Source organism: Arachis duranensis, chromosome 6 (assembly GCF_000817695.3).
Source record: "Arachis duranensis cultivar V14167 chromosome 6, aradu.V14167.gnm2.J7QH, whole genome shotgun sequence".
Classification (NCBI taxonomy): Eukaryota; Viridiplantae; Streptophyta; class Magnoliopsida; order Fabales; family Fabaceae; genus Arachis; species Arachis duranensis.
The window spans coordinates 2,962,221-2,977,077 of NC_029777.3; the positions used below are offsets into that span (position 1 = coordinate 2,962,221).

At 35.4% G+C, this 14,857-nt stretch overlaps 2 protein-coding genes and 1 non-coding gene across 3 annotated transcripts; 2 read left to right on the forward strand and 1 right to left on the reverse strand.

Annotated features, from left to right (window-relative positions):
- The first annotated feature begins 201 nt into the window (after positions 1–201).
- On the forward strand, positions 202–2,366 carry LOC107491985 (uncharacterized). The gene is made up of 4 exons (XM_016112933.3): positions 202–935; positions 1,019–1,213; positions 1,560–1,814; positions 1,904–2,366. Exons 1-4 carry the CDS (start codon positions 912–914, stop codon positions 1,958–1,960), a joined length of 531 nt encoding a protein of 176 aa, XP_015968419.1. The 5' UTR covers positions 202–911; the 3' UTR covers positions 1,961–2,366.
- Positions 2,367–5,687: 3,321 nt separating this feature from the next.
- On the reverse strand, positions 5,688–8,176 carry LOC107491785 (U-box domain-containing protein 9). The gene is made up of 2 exons (XM_016112705.3): positions 7,475–8,176; positions 5,688–7,005 (listed from the first exon to the last, which is right to left on the reverse strand). The coding sequence occupies exons 1-2, from the start codon at positions 7,742–7,744 to the stop codon at positions 5,893–5,895; spliced, it is 1,383 nt and encodes a 460-aa protein (XP_015968191.1). The 5' UTR covers positions 7,745–8,176; the 3' UTR covers positions 5,688–5,892.
- An 836-nt stretch (positions 8,177–9,012) lies between these two features.
- On the forward strand, positions 9,013–9,084 carry TRNAA-UGC (transfer RNA alanine (anticodon UGC)). The gene has a single exon. It is a non-coding gene; the product is annotated as a tRNA-Ala (tRNA).
- Positions 9,085–14,857: the final 5,773 nt, after the last annotated feature.

The following is a 14,857-nucleotide window of genomic DNA, read 5'->3' on the forward strand; positions in this document are numbered from 1 at the left end:
AATATATTTTTATTTTATTAGACTAATTTTAAAACGTACTATTTACGTTATTTATAAAAATTATTAGAAGTCCATATAAAAAATATAGATATAATATAACCTTGGTGATATCCGGACAAAGTTTTATTTGTTGATAGAAAAAGTTGGAGAACGTTTTTAGCTAATTGAAGGCAAAGAAAAAGACGGAGAGAGAAAAAAGGGCAGGGGGTATAAGAGGAAGAGAAGTGGGTCAAGAGGGACAGAATTGCAGCGGCCATTGGCATTCCACTTTGAAGCTTTATCAGATATTCATTCATTCATAGCACGTAGCTCATAGGCTCTGCTCTGTAGTTCTCAGTGGTCGCTTACACAAACACAGTAACAGTAATACCACCCACCCACACCTACTTGTCAGCAACAGTACTCACTCACTCACTCCTTCCTTTACTAAATTCCCCAAATCTAACCTACATACATACAACACAACCACCATCCTCTTCTCTTTTGTCATGTCCTTTTCCTCTTTATCCCATCTCCATTTTACTCCCCCTTCAATTTACACTTCTTCCAGGCCAGGCCCCCTTTTTGTGCCTCTTCTTCTTCCTCCTCCATACTTATTGCTATCACCGCAATAACTGGAAACATTATTATAAATTAATGAAAAGCCTTTCCCCCTGATACTTAGTCACCGTCAGCCTCGTCCTTTGGGTTTGCCTTTACTTTTTTGGTCGAATTTCTGAGCAACGAATTTATATCCCCTGTCTCAGTGTTTTTATCGGGAGAAACAAACAAAGCCCAGGCCACAGGCCCCAGGCCCTAGGCCCCGCTCCTCTCTTCACGTTTCTCCTTCGTTTTAAAAACTAACACATTCTAATCCACTCTTGTACTTCACTTCATCTTCTTCAATCTGCTTCTCTGCTCTGTGTGCCTGCATGTTTCACTCTCCAGCTATGGATGTGAGCTGAGATTTCTTTCATTTCAAGTTTCTCTGTAACCATGTATGTTGTGAATGATTGATGTGCTGTTGCGTGGTGTGCAGGAATGGAAGAGAAGTGGGCAGATACCGGCGTTTGGGAACTGGGAATTCGCGAACGAGTTGCCAATAACTCAGTACTTCGAGTGTGCAAGGCAAGCTGGCTTGGTTCGTTACAGTTCCTCTTCCGGAGAGAGTGATCCCTGCGTTCGCGACCTTTACTCTCTTGATTTTCACAAACCTCCTTCTACTCTCAAAAAGGTCTCTCTCTTTTCCAGTATTATCAATTTTTGTTTCTATTTTATTGCTCTAAAAAGCTCTTTGAAATTAGCTATGGAAATTAAATTAAATCGAGTTAAAAGGGCCTTGCTGTCATTCCTTGTCTTTACTCCTTGCACACGAACCCTCAAGATTTTGAGCAGTGGGTGGCACATAAATGTGTGTTGTGGTGACCCATGCCTCGTGAGGGAGGATCTGGTAGTTGATACAGTACGCTGGTTCTGTTTTTGAGTCATTTATTTCTGTCTCACCAACCACATTAAAACCCTTTTAATTTACCATGGTTTTGGAGTTTGCAAATAAACAAGGAATAGTGATTCTTGTGCAGGGGAATAGGAACAACAGGAACAGAGAAAGAGAAAGGAGGTGCTCTCATGGGAACGTTAACGTTAAGGGAAATGGAAATGGAAATGGAAACATGAGAAAGCTTAAGCAAGGGAAAGTATGGGACGTCACGGAACAGCAACGGAGCAAGCAACACGACGTCGTTCCGCTTCCGCAATCAGCGGCCCCTCCTCGACCAAAACCCGTTGACGAAGATCTTTATAAGATCCCTCCCCAGCTCCTTCGTTCTACCAAAAGGGTATCTTTTTTTTTTAATTATTATTTTCACTTTCTTTTTGTCCATAGCACTACTCTATTATCCTAATAATATTTTGTTGACTTTTGCAGAAGAAAGTGCTGGGCTTCATTTCCAAGTGTTTGGTACCCGCTGCATGTGTTTCATGACCATCTTTCTTTCTTCTAAGTGAAGCTGCTTGCTTATGCGGTGATTATAGTTTTTGATGCACCTCAGATGCTGAATGAATGCCCTTTTTTCTTTTTGTTTATTATAGTGGTAGTATATAAATTATAATGATCAATGTAGTAATAGTACTACTATTTGATATTTGGTCGTCTTCATTCATTTCAGTCGGTGTTTGCAATTATATTCTACTATTAATATTATTTTGAATTTAGAATTAGTAAATGCTTATTTTGTTGGTATTAGGTGGCAGAGTTGATGTTACAACTTACAATGTCGGAATTCACGGATGCTTATCTTCTTTCTCGTTAATGTTGGACTTTGTAAAAAGTCTCTTGTTTTTTACTTTTTCTTTTATCTAATAATGCCAAAACAACGTTGATATACAAATCCAATGGCTATGAGTAATTAAGCTATAGTAGGCCTTGCATTTGCAATTATAATTTGATTTGGTATCTACCTTTCTTCTGCCATAGAAAGTTCCTAGCTATAATTTCTAATTAGGGGAACTTTATGTCTAAAACACCCTGGCTAATGGATCTTTGTAATTATGTAGTTTGAAATATACTATTCTTTAAAAAAATTATATAATTTAACAAATATGGACACACACTGCAGTTAAAAGATAAAAATAAAAATCGTCACACACTGAAAAGGACAGAAAATCACTATTCACTAGTCAATTCCAAGAAAAACTTTTTACGTGGTCGCCAATCGCTAGATGGGGCTGTAAAACTGTTTGGCCTCGAATCACATTAGAACCGAGGTGGCTAATCAGGTAACAAATATCGAAGCCTATGTTATATGCACAGGAAACTCTGATAGGGATTATTTACTGTGATAATCGATGTGATTATTCATGTTTTGGAAATTAATAATAAAATAGTTGTACTGCCAACTGATATATGGACTTGAATTAGCTAAATTAGCAAGAGAATATATGTTCCATGAAAGATATAGAGTACCAAAATGCTTTCTACTTTTCTATTAATTCCATGAAAAAGATAGTACATAATTCCCTTTTTCCTTTTGTATTTTTCTTTTGGTCAGACACTTGTATTTTTGCTACATATCCGCTGTTTGTAGCCTGTTTTTGGGTCGCAATCAGTGATAAATTCTTTCTTTCTAGTAGATGTTTTTTAGTGTCAAATGTATTATTGTATTCAGAGATTAGTGAGAAAAATGCAACTTAAGACGGAAGATTAAATATATGGGGAGTTGCATCAAAATAAATAGTAAGTGAGAAGAAAACTTCATGTACACTTTTTTTTTTTTGTCATGACTTTCTTGTAGAATTGGTGAGAAAATTAAACTACACTGAACTGGGCCTCTACTCTGGCCTTTGTCCAAGAAGAAGGGCTTTAGCCTTTTGTTTCTTAAGTCCTAACTCCTTAGGTAGCCCTTAGCCATTACCATTGCGTCTCTTTAATCTTTTCTCGCCTCTCAATTCAATTCATCCATTCCCATATTGTAAGTTGGAACCCATTCAGAAAGGTCATTATGCTGTACCTTTTTCACCATTTCAAGCAAAGTAGCAAACAGAACTGAAGCTATAGTATATACACATCCATATAATATTATAATTAAGTAATTAACTTCTTGCTATGTGTTCAATTTACATGGAAGCTCTGCACAATTGAAATTAAATTTCATTTAAAAGAAAAAAGAGAATATATTTTCTAGGCAGAGCATCCGCTTAATTGTTGGGAATTGATGAGTAAGATGAAGGTGGTGTGCAATGTCAATCCTTTATGAAACAATAGAAATAAAAATAAGATACTTTTATTATTATTATTATTATTGTTAATTAAGAGACTAATGAGTATCATTTGGATTTAGGTAGAACAGGGAAGAAAGGTATAAAACCATATAATAAAACAAATGGTGGACCCTTTGTTTTTTGTTTTTGAATGTTAAATGGGGATTGGTTAATGGTTATTAAACCATCCTCCTCTGTTTGCTTGTCAAACTCAAAAGGATGCGCCCTCCACTCTCTAAGGACCACCTAACCGAAACAAACAACTTTTAAAATAAAAGGGGCCCCAAAAATGGTACTTTATGGTTTTTATATTTATGTGCTAATCATAGTTCAAGTGTTAATTTAAACATCACATTTTGTTAGCTTAGATGACAAGGAAGTTCATCTTAAAACATCATTACAATATAGTATACAATTCTCTCTGTAAAAAAAAAATTGGGACATGTGAATAAGACGATAGAAAGAAAGAAAGAATTGAAAACACACAGGCATTTCAAGTGATGAGATAGACACCCCCATTCGTCCATTTCATTGTCCTTGTGCACTATGAATGGTAACATTATCCCAAAGGCTGTGTAGCCAAAAAGTTGAAAGGGCCATATATTCCATTCCATTAATAATGGAATTGATTCCTTTAATTTTCATTTTCTGCTACCAAAAATAGCGAAATTATTGTGTGTGTGTGTAGGCACAACAATAATGGTGGCCGTTGTAGTTTAGTAAGTTGGGAATGAGCCATGTGGAGCCCGTGAATGAGTCTGAAGAAAGGACACGAAGCATGGCTTGGAATAATGGCTTTTTGGGAAGCAGTAGGTGGGGTTTTTAATGGTGGCCATGACAAGGACCTTGTAAATTTCTGTTTTTATCTCTCGTTTCTCAATTTTATTTCTGCACATCCATTTTGGTCCATCCACCTCCACCGTTTCAAAGCCTTAAACTCAACACGTTGAATTGTGTGACCGAGTGATCTCACTCGCACTCACCGCTCGTTTGCAACAATTATTGTATATTATAATATAGTGACGACAATGGGAATGCTGTGTGTGTTGAATCATTATTCATTGTCATCTATTTATTGTGGCAATGAATTGAATTGGGTATGGTATTATAACTCTAGGTACAATGAATCTTGTTCTAGAAAGGAAAGGAATCATTACATAAAGTACCACTGAGCACAAATGGTCCTTATTTTCAATCAATCAATATTTTATAAAGACCAAACAATTCCAATGCCTGTTTCAGAGGACGTTTTTGAGATAGATGGGTGGAACAAGTAACTCCCTACTCTACATAGGAAATGAACACAACACAGATACGATGGAAGAACGAGTCAGCACTTCATCTAGATAGTTAGGTATTACTGTCAGCAACTTTGAATATTCGGGACTGTCGGTGGTGCCAAGAATTCCATCACTGAATTTAATAACTATTTTAACGAAAAAAAACTATATTATAGTAGCTAAAACACAAGTCAAATTACTGATTATTGCAATATGTTAATTTAACGTGTGTGAGTGTGTGACCTTCATACATAGCATATTAACCCCTATTGCCGATGGGTGAGAGTTGGGTAAATAGGAGAAACGAATAATAATAATAATAATAATAGGGTGGTGGCACTGCCGACACTCTTCAAAGGTTGGCAGGGGAACAAAAAATAAAGAGAGAACCTACAACATCCATGGCCTCGCACTTTGATTAGAGATATCTTCTCTCTGCTTTATGATGGTGACTTACCAACGAGCAATACCAAATACAATGGCACCAATAACAAACAAACAAAACAACCAAGCAAACTGTGAGCATTCTAAATTGGCTGAGTACATGACAAAATAGTTACAAAGTTTTGGATATCACGGGAAGTGAGGCAATGAGGAGAAATTGAAGAATAATGCAACATTTTTGCAAACAAGATAACCTTTTCTTGAAAACAAACAAAGAATAGAACAGAATAGAAAGAAAGCAAAAAGCCAGAACACTTTGCTCATACATTCATATGCTTGACTGCATGTGAAGGTGAAAAAAAAAAAGTACTGTATGCAGGTAATGTACACAAACAAGTGAAATTTCCTTTCCCATTTTTTACAGCTACCTGATGAGGCCGTTTGTACAGAAGAAGAACACAAATTATTTACAACGAGGTAGTCCAATACCAACTTAAGCAGTGTGTGTTAAGCAGGGTGATCGATTGAGCCTCTCAAGAATTCCATTAGCCTTCCTTTTTGCCCTTGAAGTCCCGTGTCGTGCAAGTTTAGACAGGGTACCGTTGGCTTTTTCTTCTTCTCTAACTTCCTTCAACTTTGTTCTATCACCGTAACAGATTGTATATAAAATTGCAACACAATTCTCCTTGGTTCGCTCTGACGTGCCCTCCCTTATGATAGCCAGCAAGAAAGCTACAGCTCCAAGATCCCCCATTTCTTCAATGGCCTTGGGATGGCTGGAAAGGAGTGCCAATATAGCGAGCAACTCATCAACTAGAATGTGGTCCATGATCTTCTTCAGAATGACCCGGACTGCACCTTCTCTCACGGTCCTCCCTTTATTCTCGTGCACAAGACATAGGTTGAATATAGCTGAGGCAGCATCTTTCACGGCTAATGGCTGTCCCTCCTCTAAAAGGTCAAGCAAATGTTTGATGGCTCCAGACTTTCCAATGATGTGCTTGTTGGAGTCAAGAGCCGATAATGTGAAAATGGCTGCTGCGGCATTGCTCCTTGTTTGAATTGTTCCGGATTTCAAGGCATCAATGAGAAGAGCAATGACAGTTGGATCCTCTCCAAATACTTTCTTATTATCGTCTTGAATCGAGAGATTTAGAATAGTTGTAATCAAGTCCTCATGGAGATCGGGGTGAACATGAGCCGTATTAGGCGATAATGGACTGAGCAACTGCGGAATCACATCAACCGACTCCCCAAAGAGGGTTCTAAAGGAAGGCATTCTCTTTGTTAGGAGGCGAAGCTCTCTTGCAGCTTCTTTCTGATCAGGGACAGACAATGACAGCTTATGAAGTAATGAATCCAAGTGGTCTCTATCCGCATTACTTACTACTTGGTTGATGTCCTGAACCGGCTTTGGCATCTCAATTGCATGCTCTTTACACCACTGCGCAATCATGTCCCGGACCAAGTAATTTGGAGTAAGATTAGTGTGAGAAAGGACTTGTTGGGTTTGAGGGCATGTTCTGTGCCCTTCATCCAACCACCTCTGAATGTATGCCCGATCATAAGTCTGCATTTGGCAACAACACATCAATGAATGAAAACACTACCCCAGATTTCTACTCTCTTGTTATATCTATTGGAGAGCTCAGCCTCAGAGCCATTATTCTCCCAATGCACACAATAACCTAGCCTCAATCTATGAACAAATCCAAACAAGAACTAAACATGCAGCCAGTGCACCCCAAAAAAATATGAAATTGATCTCACTAATGGATCAAAAATCAAGGAATGAGTTGAAAAGGGATGATTTTGATTCCAAGGCACAATCCATAATTCTGCATTACGTCAATAATGGGAACCACTCTGTTCTATTTACCATTAGCAGATAAAAATAAATAATTTTACCAACAAATAAAATAAAAAGTACAGAACAATAATGAACAGAACAATTGGGTTGTCGGAGAGGCAAGGAACATGCGGAAGCGGTTAGATGCCTAAAAAGGAAGAACATAAAAAATAAAAATAAAATAAAACAGCGTGAAGAGAAAAAAAAAGTAAATAAAATTGAAGGGGAAAGGAGGAATCATCAACTCGGTGGAAATGGGGCATCGAAATTCAGGAGGAACGGGGAAGCTGAAATCATAGAAGGATGAGGGCGATGCTCTCTTCAAATCCCTAAGAGTCGATAGAGTGGCGATGGCGTCTTCAGCGTGGCGCGTGGTGTAGTCGTCGTCCTCCAAGATGGCCTTCACCAGCCCCCTCAGCTTCTCCTTCAATTCCGCCGCTTTTCCACCACCTCCATCCGCCGCAGATGCAGACAAACCTCTCTCTCTCCTCGCCATTACACCTCAAAATTCACCACCTCACACAATTCATCTCCTCCTCCTTTTCTTTAGAATTTGTGTTTGCTTTGCACAGAAAACAGAAGCGTAAGCCGTAAGCGTGTGGGTGGTGGAGGGACAGAAATGTAATTGAGCTATTAAGCGTAGTTAGAGGCACCGACCTCTTTCTTACACTGAGTTCACGGGAGAATTCACAGCACACTGTTTCCACGCTTTTCTTTTTTCTCTCTTTATATTCTTATTCTCTTCTCATCCCTTCTCTTCTCTTATTCTCCTCCAACCAACACCTAGCCAGTAGCCACGCCCCCCTTTCACCATCTAAACACAAAACACAATTAGAAACGACGCCATCAATGGATTTTGTTTTCAAACTCCACAATCACAACACTACAAAAATTAGTAATTACTACAACTATTTTATTAATACCTTCTATTCTCTGTGATATTTATTAATTAATCATATTTAAATCTTTGTTCTATATTTAATTCATTCGTTTATATATATTCTAATAAAGAAAAATAGTTTTATCACCTAAAGATAAAGAATATCCCTACTAAAAGTAGGAGATAGGAAATTAATGGACATGTGAAAGAAGAAGACACCACGTCAATTGCAACTTATTGTTAGTAAAGAGTAAAGACTAAAGAGAATAATTTTGTACTATTGTAACTACCCTTTTCGGTTGTAGTTTCAGGATTTATTAGGCCTAAAGCATAAACACTTTGATATCTAAATAACATTAACTATTAGGGTTAAAAAATTACTTTATTCCACTAATTAAACTACGGATCATATACTTCAGCCTACAATTTTTGAAGCATTTGTGCTGGCCTCAAAAATTTTTTTTCAACAACTTGAATCATACATTTTATATATTGCTGGCCTCAAAAACCTCATATTATATTGTTAAAATTAATTGGACTGAAATCATATTGTAAAAGAAAGTGAGGATAAATGTTAGGAAGAATTTCTTTGGAAAACAAAAAATATTAGGAAGAATCTTAAGTGTACCTAAAACTACTAATATTTCGTAGTGATCTTAATTATAAAATATATATTAATTAAAATAAACTATTAAAAAGAGTGAGATACATTTGAAAATTTTCCTAAATGTTATATATTGCTGTTTCTCTTTGTAAAGTTTAATATACTTAGTATTTTTTTCAAATATATTCATTCTCATTTTATGAGATGCCGATACGACTCTAAATTAACTCATAAACAATGTTTTAGTAAAATATATAAAATAGTAAGACTATGTTGTTGTGGGGATGTAGCTCAAATGGTAGAGCGCTCGCTTTGCATGCGAGAGGCACGGGTTCGATCCCCCGCATCTCCAAATTCATCTATTTTATTTTGTGAGTGGTTCTTGTTTTATCCTTTAAGCCCAATTAATTCGATTCTGTTTTTTATTTGGGCCTCTAAACAACCATCTTCATTCTTTAACTCTTAAGCTACTTAGTCTGTGTGAGACTCTCAAAGACTCATTGACAGATGTTATTATCCATTTTTTATTATTTTAATAATGTTCTTTTATATTTATCACATATTTTTAGAATACTTATTTTCAAAATGCTTTGAAAAAAAAAAACTGAAAATAGATCAAGATAAACAACATAACATATATATTACAAAAGCACTTAAGTAACATAGAAATTTGACATTTCAACAAAAAGATTTTCTAAAGCGAAAAGATTAATAACATGATAAAATAATATTTCAATTATTATTAAATTTATTATTTTTATAACATGTAGAAGAAATTGGTCCGTATTTAAGTATTTAACTCTAAAAAAAATCAAAAGAAAAATTAAGAACGAACACGCTTACACACCAACAATAATAAACCCCGAAGAAGAGGAAGTAGAATCCCATACGACCGCCCATTGTACAAGTTCTTAGAATCAATCAGCAGTACGTGCACTCTTGAAGGCCAGAGTTCACTCCTTTGAATGGAAGACGGTTTACAGTTACAGATTTGTTCCACTCGAGAACAAATGGGATTCTGAAAGAAAACATAGACTATTGAAGAATATGATTTTAGCATTTTAGGCATCTTTGATTAGTGAATAATTGTCTAAGTTTTACGTTAATATTCTAAAGAGTAGATCAGAGTAGTATGTGTTCAGTTGAGATTACCCGTTTGAGTTGTATGTATGCATATATATAGGTTTTTCACCAAACAGCTTCATTCATTTTCACTATATTATTACTCCCTTCTCTGCATATATTTTTGTCTTTTCTTTGAGTGTCTGCTATATTGAAAGAACCAAGATAGATCGATGCCACCAAGAACCATCTAGGCTGAACAAGTTTTTTATGTTATTTATTTTTTGCTTTTCTTTTTTTCTTAAAAAAAAAAAGGGTTTTCTATCATCGTTTATTTGTTGCACAATAATACAACAGTGAACTCGAGACGCTGAACATAACCTCGGAACCATCGAGATAAAAAGAAAAAATAAATAAAGTGGGATATATGTATAAATAACTACATAAAGTCAAGGATAAGAAGAAGCTAGTGAGATTTGCACAACAACAAAGAGACAGTAGATGCCTAGATGGTAGGCTAACTATTAATTTTTAAATCAAGAATGTTCAGGAGCTTTTTACTAAGGTGTTTGGTTATTAAATTAAGAATGATGAGAATTCGGCTTTTTTACAAGGTTATGAGAACTGAACGGATCAATAAATCAATAGAGTGACTGACTTGATAGTTTAATGATTTAATCGAAGTCGAATAGTAGTTAAATCAAACTAAATAAAATTCAAAATTTCACAATTTTACACAATAAATTATCTATAATTTATCATTAAAAATAGTGGATATTGGATTCGATCTGATGATTTTAGTGTGGGTCGGATTGAATTTTTTACCATATTCAATCCGATCTGATCCGTGTTCATTCTTAGCTAGATTGGCAGATTATGAAGTTCATAATCATAGTGATCCATCCAATGAAGAAATCATCAATTTTGTTCTATTTTTAGATTGCGAGCCAATAAACTTTAAAGAAGCCTCTAAAGATACAATTGGAAGAAAATAATGGATGAGAAAATTCATGCCATTGAGAAGAATGATATATGGGAGTTGACAGATTTATTTACATACAAGAAGCTGATTGGAATATAGCGGGTTTACAAAACTATGTACAAACCTAATGGTGAAGTTTATCCTGTCAAAGCAAGATTAGTCGCTAAAGGATACAAACAAAAACTAGTATCAATTATTTTGAATTATTTGTTCCTATTGCTAGATTAGACACTACTCGTATAATTATTTCACTCTTGGCTCAAAATAAATGGAAGATACATCAAATGGATTTTAAGTTTACATTTTTAAATGGCACTTTAAAAAAAGAAGTGTACGTTGAGCAGCCTGCAGAATATAAAATTTTTGGAGAAGAAAAAAATAAAGTTTACAAGTCGAAGAAAGGTTTATACGGATTGAAACAAGCACCAAGACCCTGGTACAAGAATATCGATTCTTATTTCACTCAGAATAATTTTAAAAGATGTCTATTTGAGCATACTCTTTATATCAAGCTCGTTGAATCTGGAGATATCATGATCGTATATTTTTATGTTGATGATTTGATTTTTACCGACAACAATTTGAAGATAATTATAGAATTTAGGGAGGTTATGATAAAGTACTTTAAAATAAAAGATATAAGGTTTACTACAAGAAAGTCGTTGGATTTACCGAAAAATTCTATTATTAATCTGTTTACCATCAGATTTAGCGTTGGAATAAATCCAACAATATAAATCTTGCCGGTAATTTTTTAACAGCGGATTTTTTCTTCCGCCGCTAATTACCGGTGGATTTAGTGGCGGATATAAGCTTTTAATTAGCAAAATTTTAGAGCTTGTTACTGTCGGATTTTTTCCCAGTAAATCCAATGGTAATATATTATTTATTATTAATAATTAAATTAATAGTTACCGGCAGATTTAACCGACGATAAATCCGACGACTAACAAAATTTAATTAAGCAGAACAATCAAATTTAAAATGCACTAAACCCTCAATTACAAAAATTGAATCAAAATTAAACCAGAAAGCAAAAGAGCAATACTGATGAGCATTAGAGATTAGGCTATTCTAATACGACTACTGATTCGGGTGGGTTTCGTGGAAAATAGATTAAGTGAAAAATAATAGTTAAGGTGAGAGATTAGGGGTAAGTAAACTTGTGAGGAAGACACTTCTGTTAATGGCAAATAAACAATACAAGAACTAATAGTGAGGAAGAGAGGTGGAGAACAAGTGTTGAGACCTCCACTAATGTCACAAGAGGATGAATGAGTTTTGTTTAAAGTGGACAGGAATGGTTTACAGAGAAGAGAAGCTCTCAGAAGAGGATGAAGGTGAAGGTGAAAGTAAAGGATGAAAAGGGTTTCAAGGTCTGTGAAGAAGAAGATGATCAAGGTGAAAGTGAAAAGTGAGAGTGAAGGATAAAGGATTAAGGATGAAAAGTGAAGTGAAGGATTTCAGAAAAGAAGCTCTCAGAAGAGGATGAAGGTGAAAAGTGAAGTCTGGTTGAAGGTGAGAAGGGAAGTGAAGTGTGGAAGGGTTGCTTTACAGAGGTGGCTTGAAGTCCTTTTTGTAGTGTAAAACCATGATGAAGAGGACACCCCTTGGCCAATGGTTTTAGTCTAACATTTGGTTTACTGCTCTTGTCAACTGAAAAGGTAGGAAGTTGATTCCCACACGTTAAACTAAAGCTCCTGACATGTGACATTAGTGAAGGGACATCTAGTTTGGTTTTCTTTCAACTAGATGACACCTTTACACTCCAAATCCAACCAATCCACTTCCACCAATATAGTTCCCACCGAAGAGAAATTCAACTCCTCAAAATGTTATTTTGGGTTCTATCCTTTTAGCCCAATACCTCTAGGAGGAACTTAACTCTTTTTTGACCATGTTTATAGGTCATTATAAAAATAATTATGTACAAAAAAAGTTTATATTTTTAGTACACAATCAACTACATTACATAAAGAATCAACTATACTAAACTATTTATGATGCTAAGGCTATTATTGGTTTTACAATTACAAAAACAGTTAAACAACTCCCAAAACTAATCCAACACACACTCCATTACTACTAGATTTGTAAATCGTATACACTTTATAGGCTCGAGGCAAAAACATGAAATCCCTGTAAGATTGAGACTATAGCACAATGTTTCCCAATCTCGACGAGTCCATTGTACATAAACTTTATGGGATGGGTCGCAGATTTGAATGATAAAATTATGAGCAATACCCTTAGACATGTTATCATATTGCTTCTCTTCAATATTAGGGTGCCCAAAATTCAAATAATCTTTTTCCTAATCTAATGAGAACTCGATCAATCAAATTCTATTAAAAAAACATTTATTCTTTATTCCTTTTGTGGTAATCAATTATATGAATATAAAGGCATAGAATGGAAACTAAAATTGAAAATTTCAAATTTATAATCATACGTGAAATTACAATTGACTAGAAATTTAAAAAAATAATAAAAGGGATACTTATATAACATACATGCTTATTACATATACTAGAGAAGCTTACAATATATGCTTAATTATATATATATCAGAAGATTAATAATTTCAAAAAAATGTTAAGCAATTGAACAAACTCTAAACCCCTAAATGTTGAAAAAAATTCAAAAAAACTAAACAGAGAAAGGAATTTAGTACAGAAGGTGACGACAAACGAGAGGTGATGACGATAGAAGGAAGAAATAACGAGGCGGCGATGATGAAGCTGCGGGAGGTAACGATGACCAAATAAGGTGCTGCTGGAGGCGACGATGACACTACTGGAGGTGTTGACAATTTTGATGGACGCAACGATGACGAGGGAAGACCAATTGGAGGAGGCGCTGATGCTGTTGAACGAGTGTGGTGCCGGACGCGGCAACGATGACCGAATAAGGTGCTGCTGGAAGCGACGATGACACTACTGGAGGTGTTGACAATTTTGATGGACGCAACGATGACGAGGGAAGACCAATTGGAGGAGGCGCTGATGTTGTTGAACGAGTGTGGTGCCGGACGCGCAACGTTGAGGCGGCGACAATGACTGAGTGACAGTGACCAGTGATGAGAGTGGGTAAGGGTGGTGGTGAACGGCAAAATAGCAGCGAATGGTGGTAATGCGGGCTGACGACGAGAGAGAAAGTGAAAGGGGAGAGAAGTGAGGTTGATGATGTTGCAGAAATGGAAGGGAAGGGTTCACAAATTCTAATTTAGGGTCAATTTTACCGGCGAATTTGCCATAGAAAAAATTTTCAGTAACGCACAGCTTGCGCCCAAAACGGTGCGTTTCATTTAATTACGTTACCGTCGAATTTTATTGCCCCTAAATCATACAGTAATGATTGCGCCAAGTTTTCTTTTTTCCCCTCTAATTATTACCATCAGAAAATTAAATCTGACGATAATTTGTATACCAACTGTTTAAATGATAGTATTTATTATGAAAGTATTAATAAAATAAATCTTATCGGTTATACTGATAGTAATTGGTTCAAAGATATAGAAACAAAATACTACTTCAGGATTTTCATTTTATCTTGGTTATGGCACAATTTCATGATCATCGAAAAAACAACTAGTAATTGCTCTTTCTACAATAGAAACAGAATATATAGTAGCAGCAAGTTGTGCTACACAAGTAGTATGGTTAAGGAGAATTATTAAAAAATTGAACGAGAAATAAAGTACTCCAGCAACAATATTTTATGATAATAAGTAAGCTATTGTACTTTGTAAAAATATAGTATTTTATGAAAAATCCAAGCGTATTGATATTCGATTTCACAAAATTAGAGAGTTAGTGAATGAGAAAGAAATAATAATCGAATATTGTCCTACTGAAAAGTAACTGGCAAATATATTTACAAAGTCGTTGAAGATTGAACTATTTTACAATGCAAGTTGAAGAAGTTGGAAATCATTAATTCTACAAACTTAATTTAAGAAAAGAAATGTTAATAATTAGATCAATAATGTTCAAAAGCCTTTGTCAACTAACGTGTTTAGTTATTAAACTAAGAATGATGACAATTTGGCTTTATCACTTTAGTACCACCTCTGGCTAAG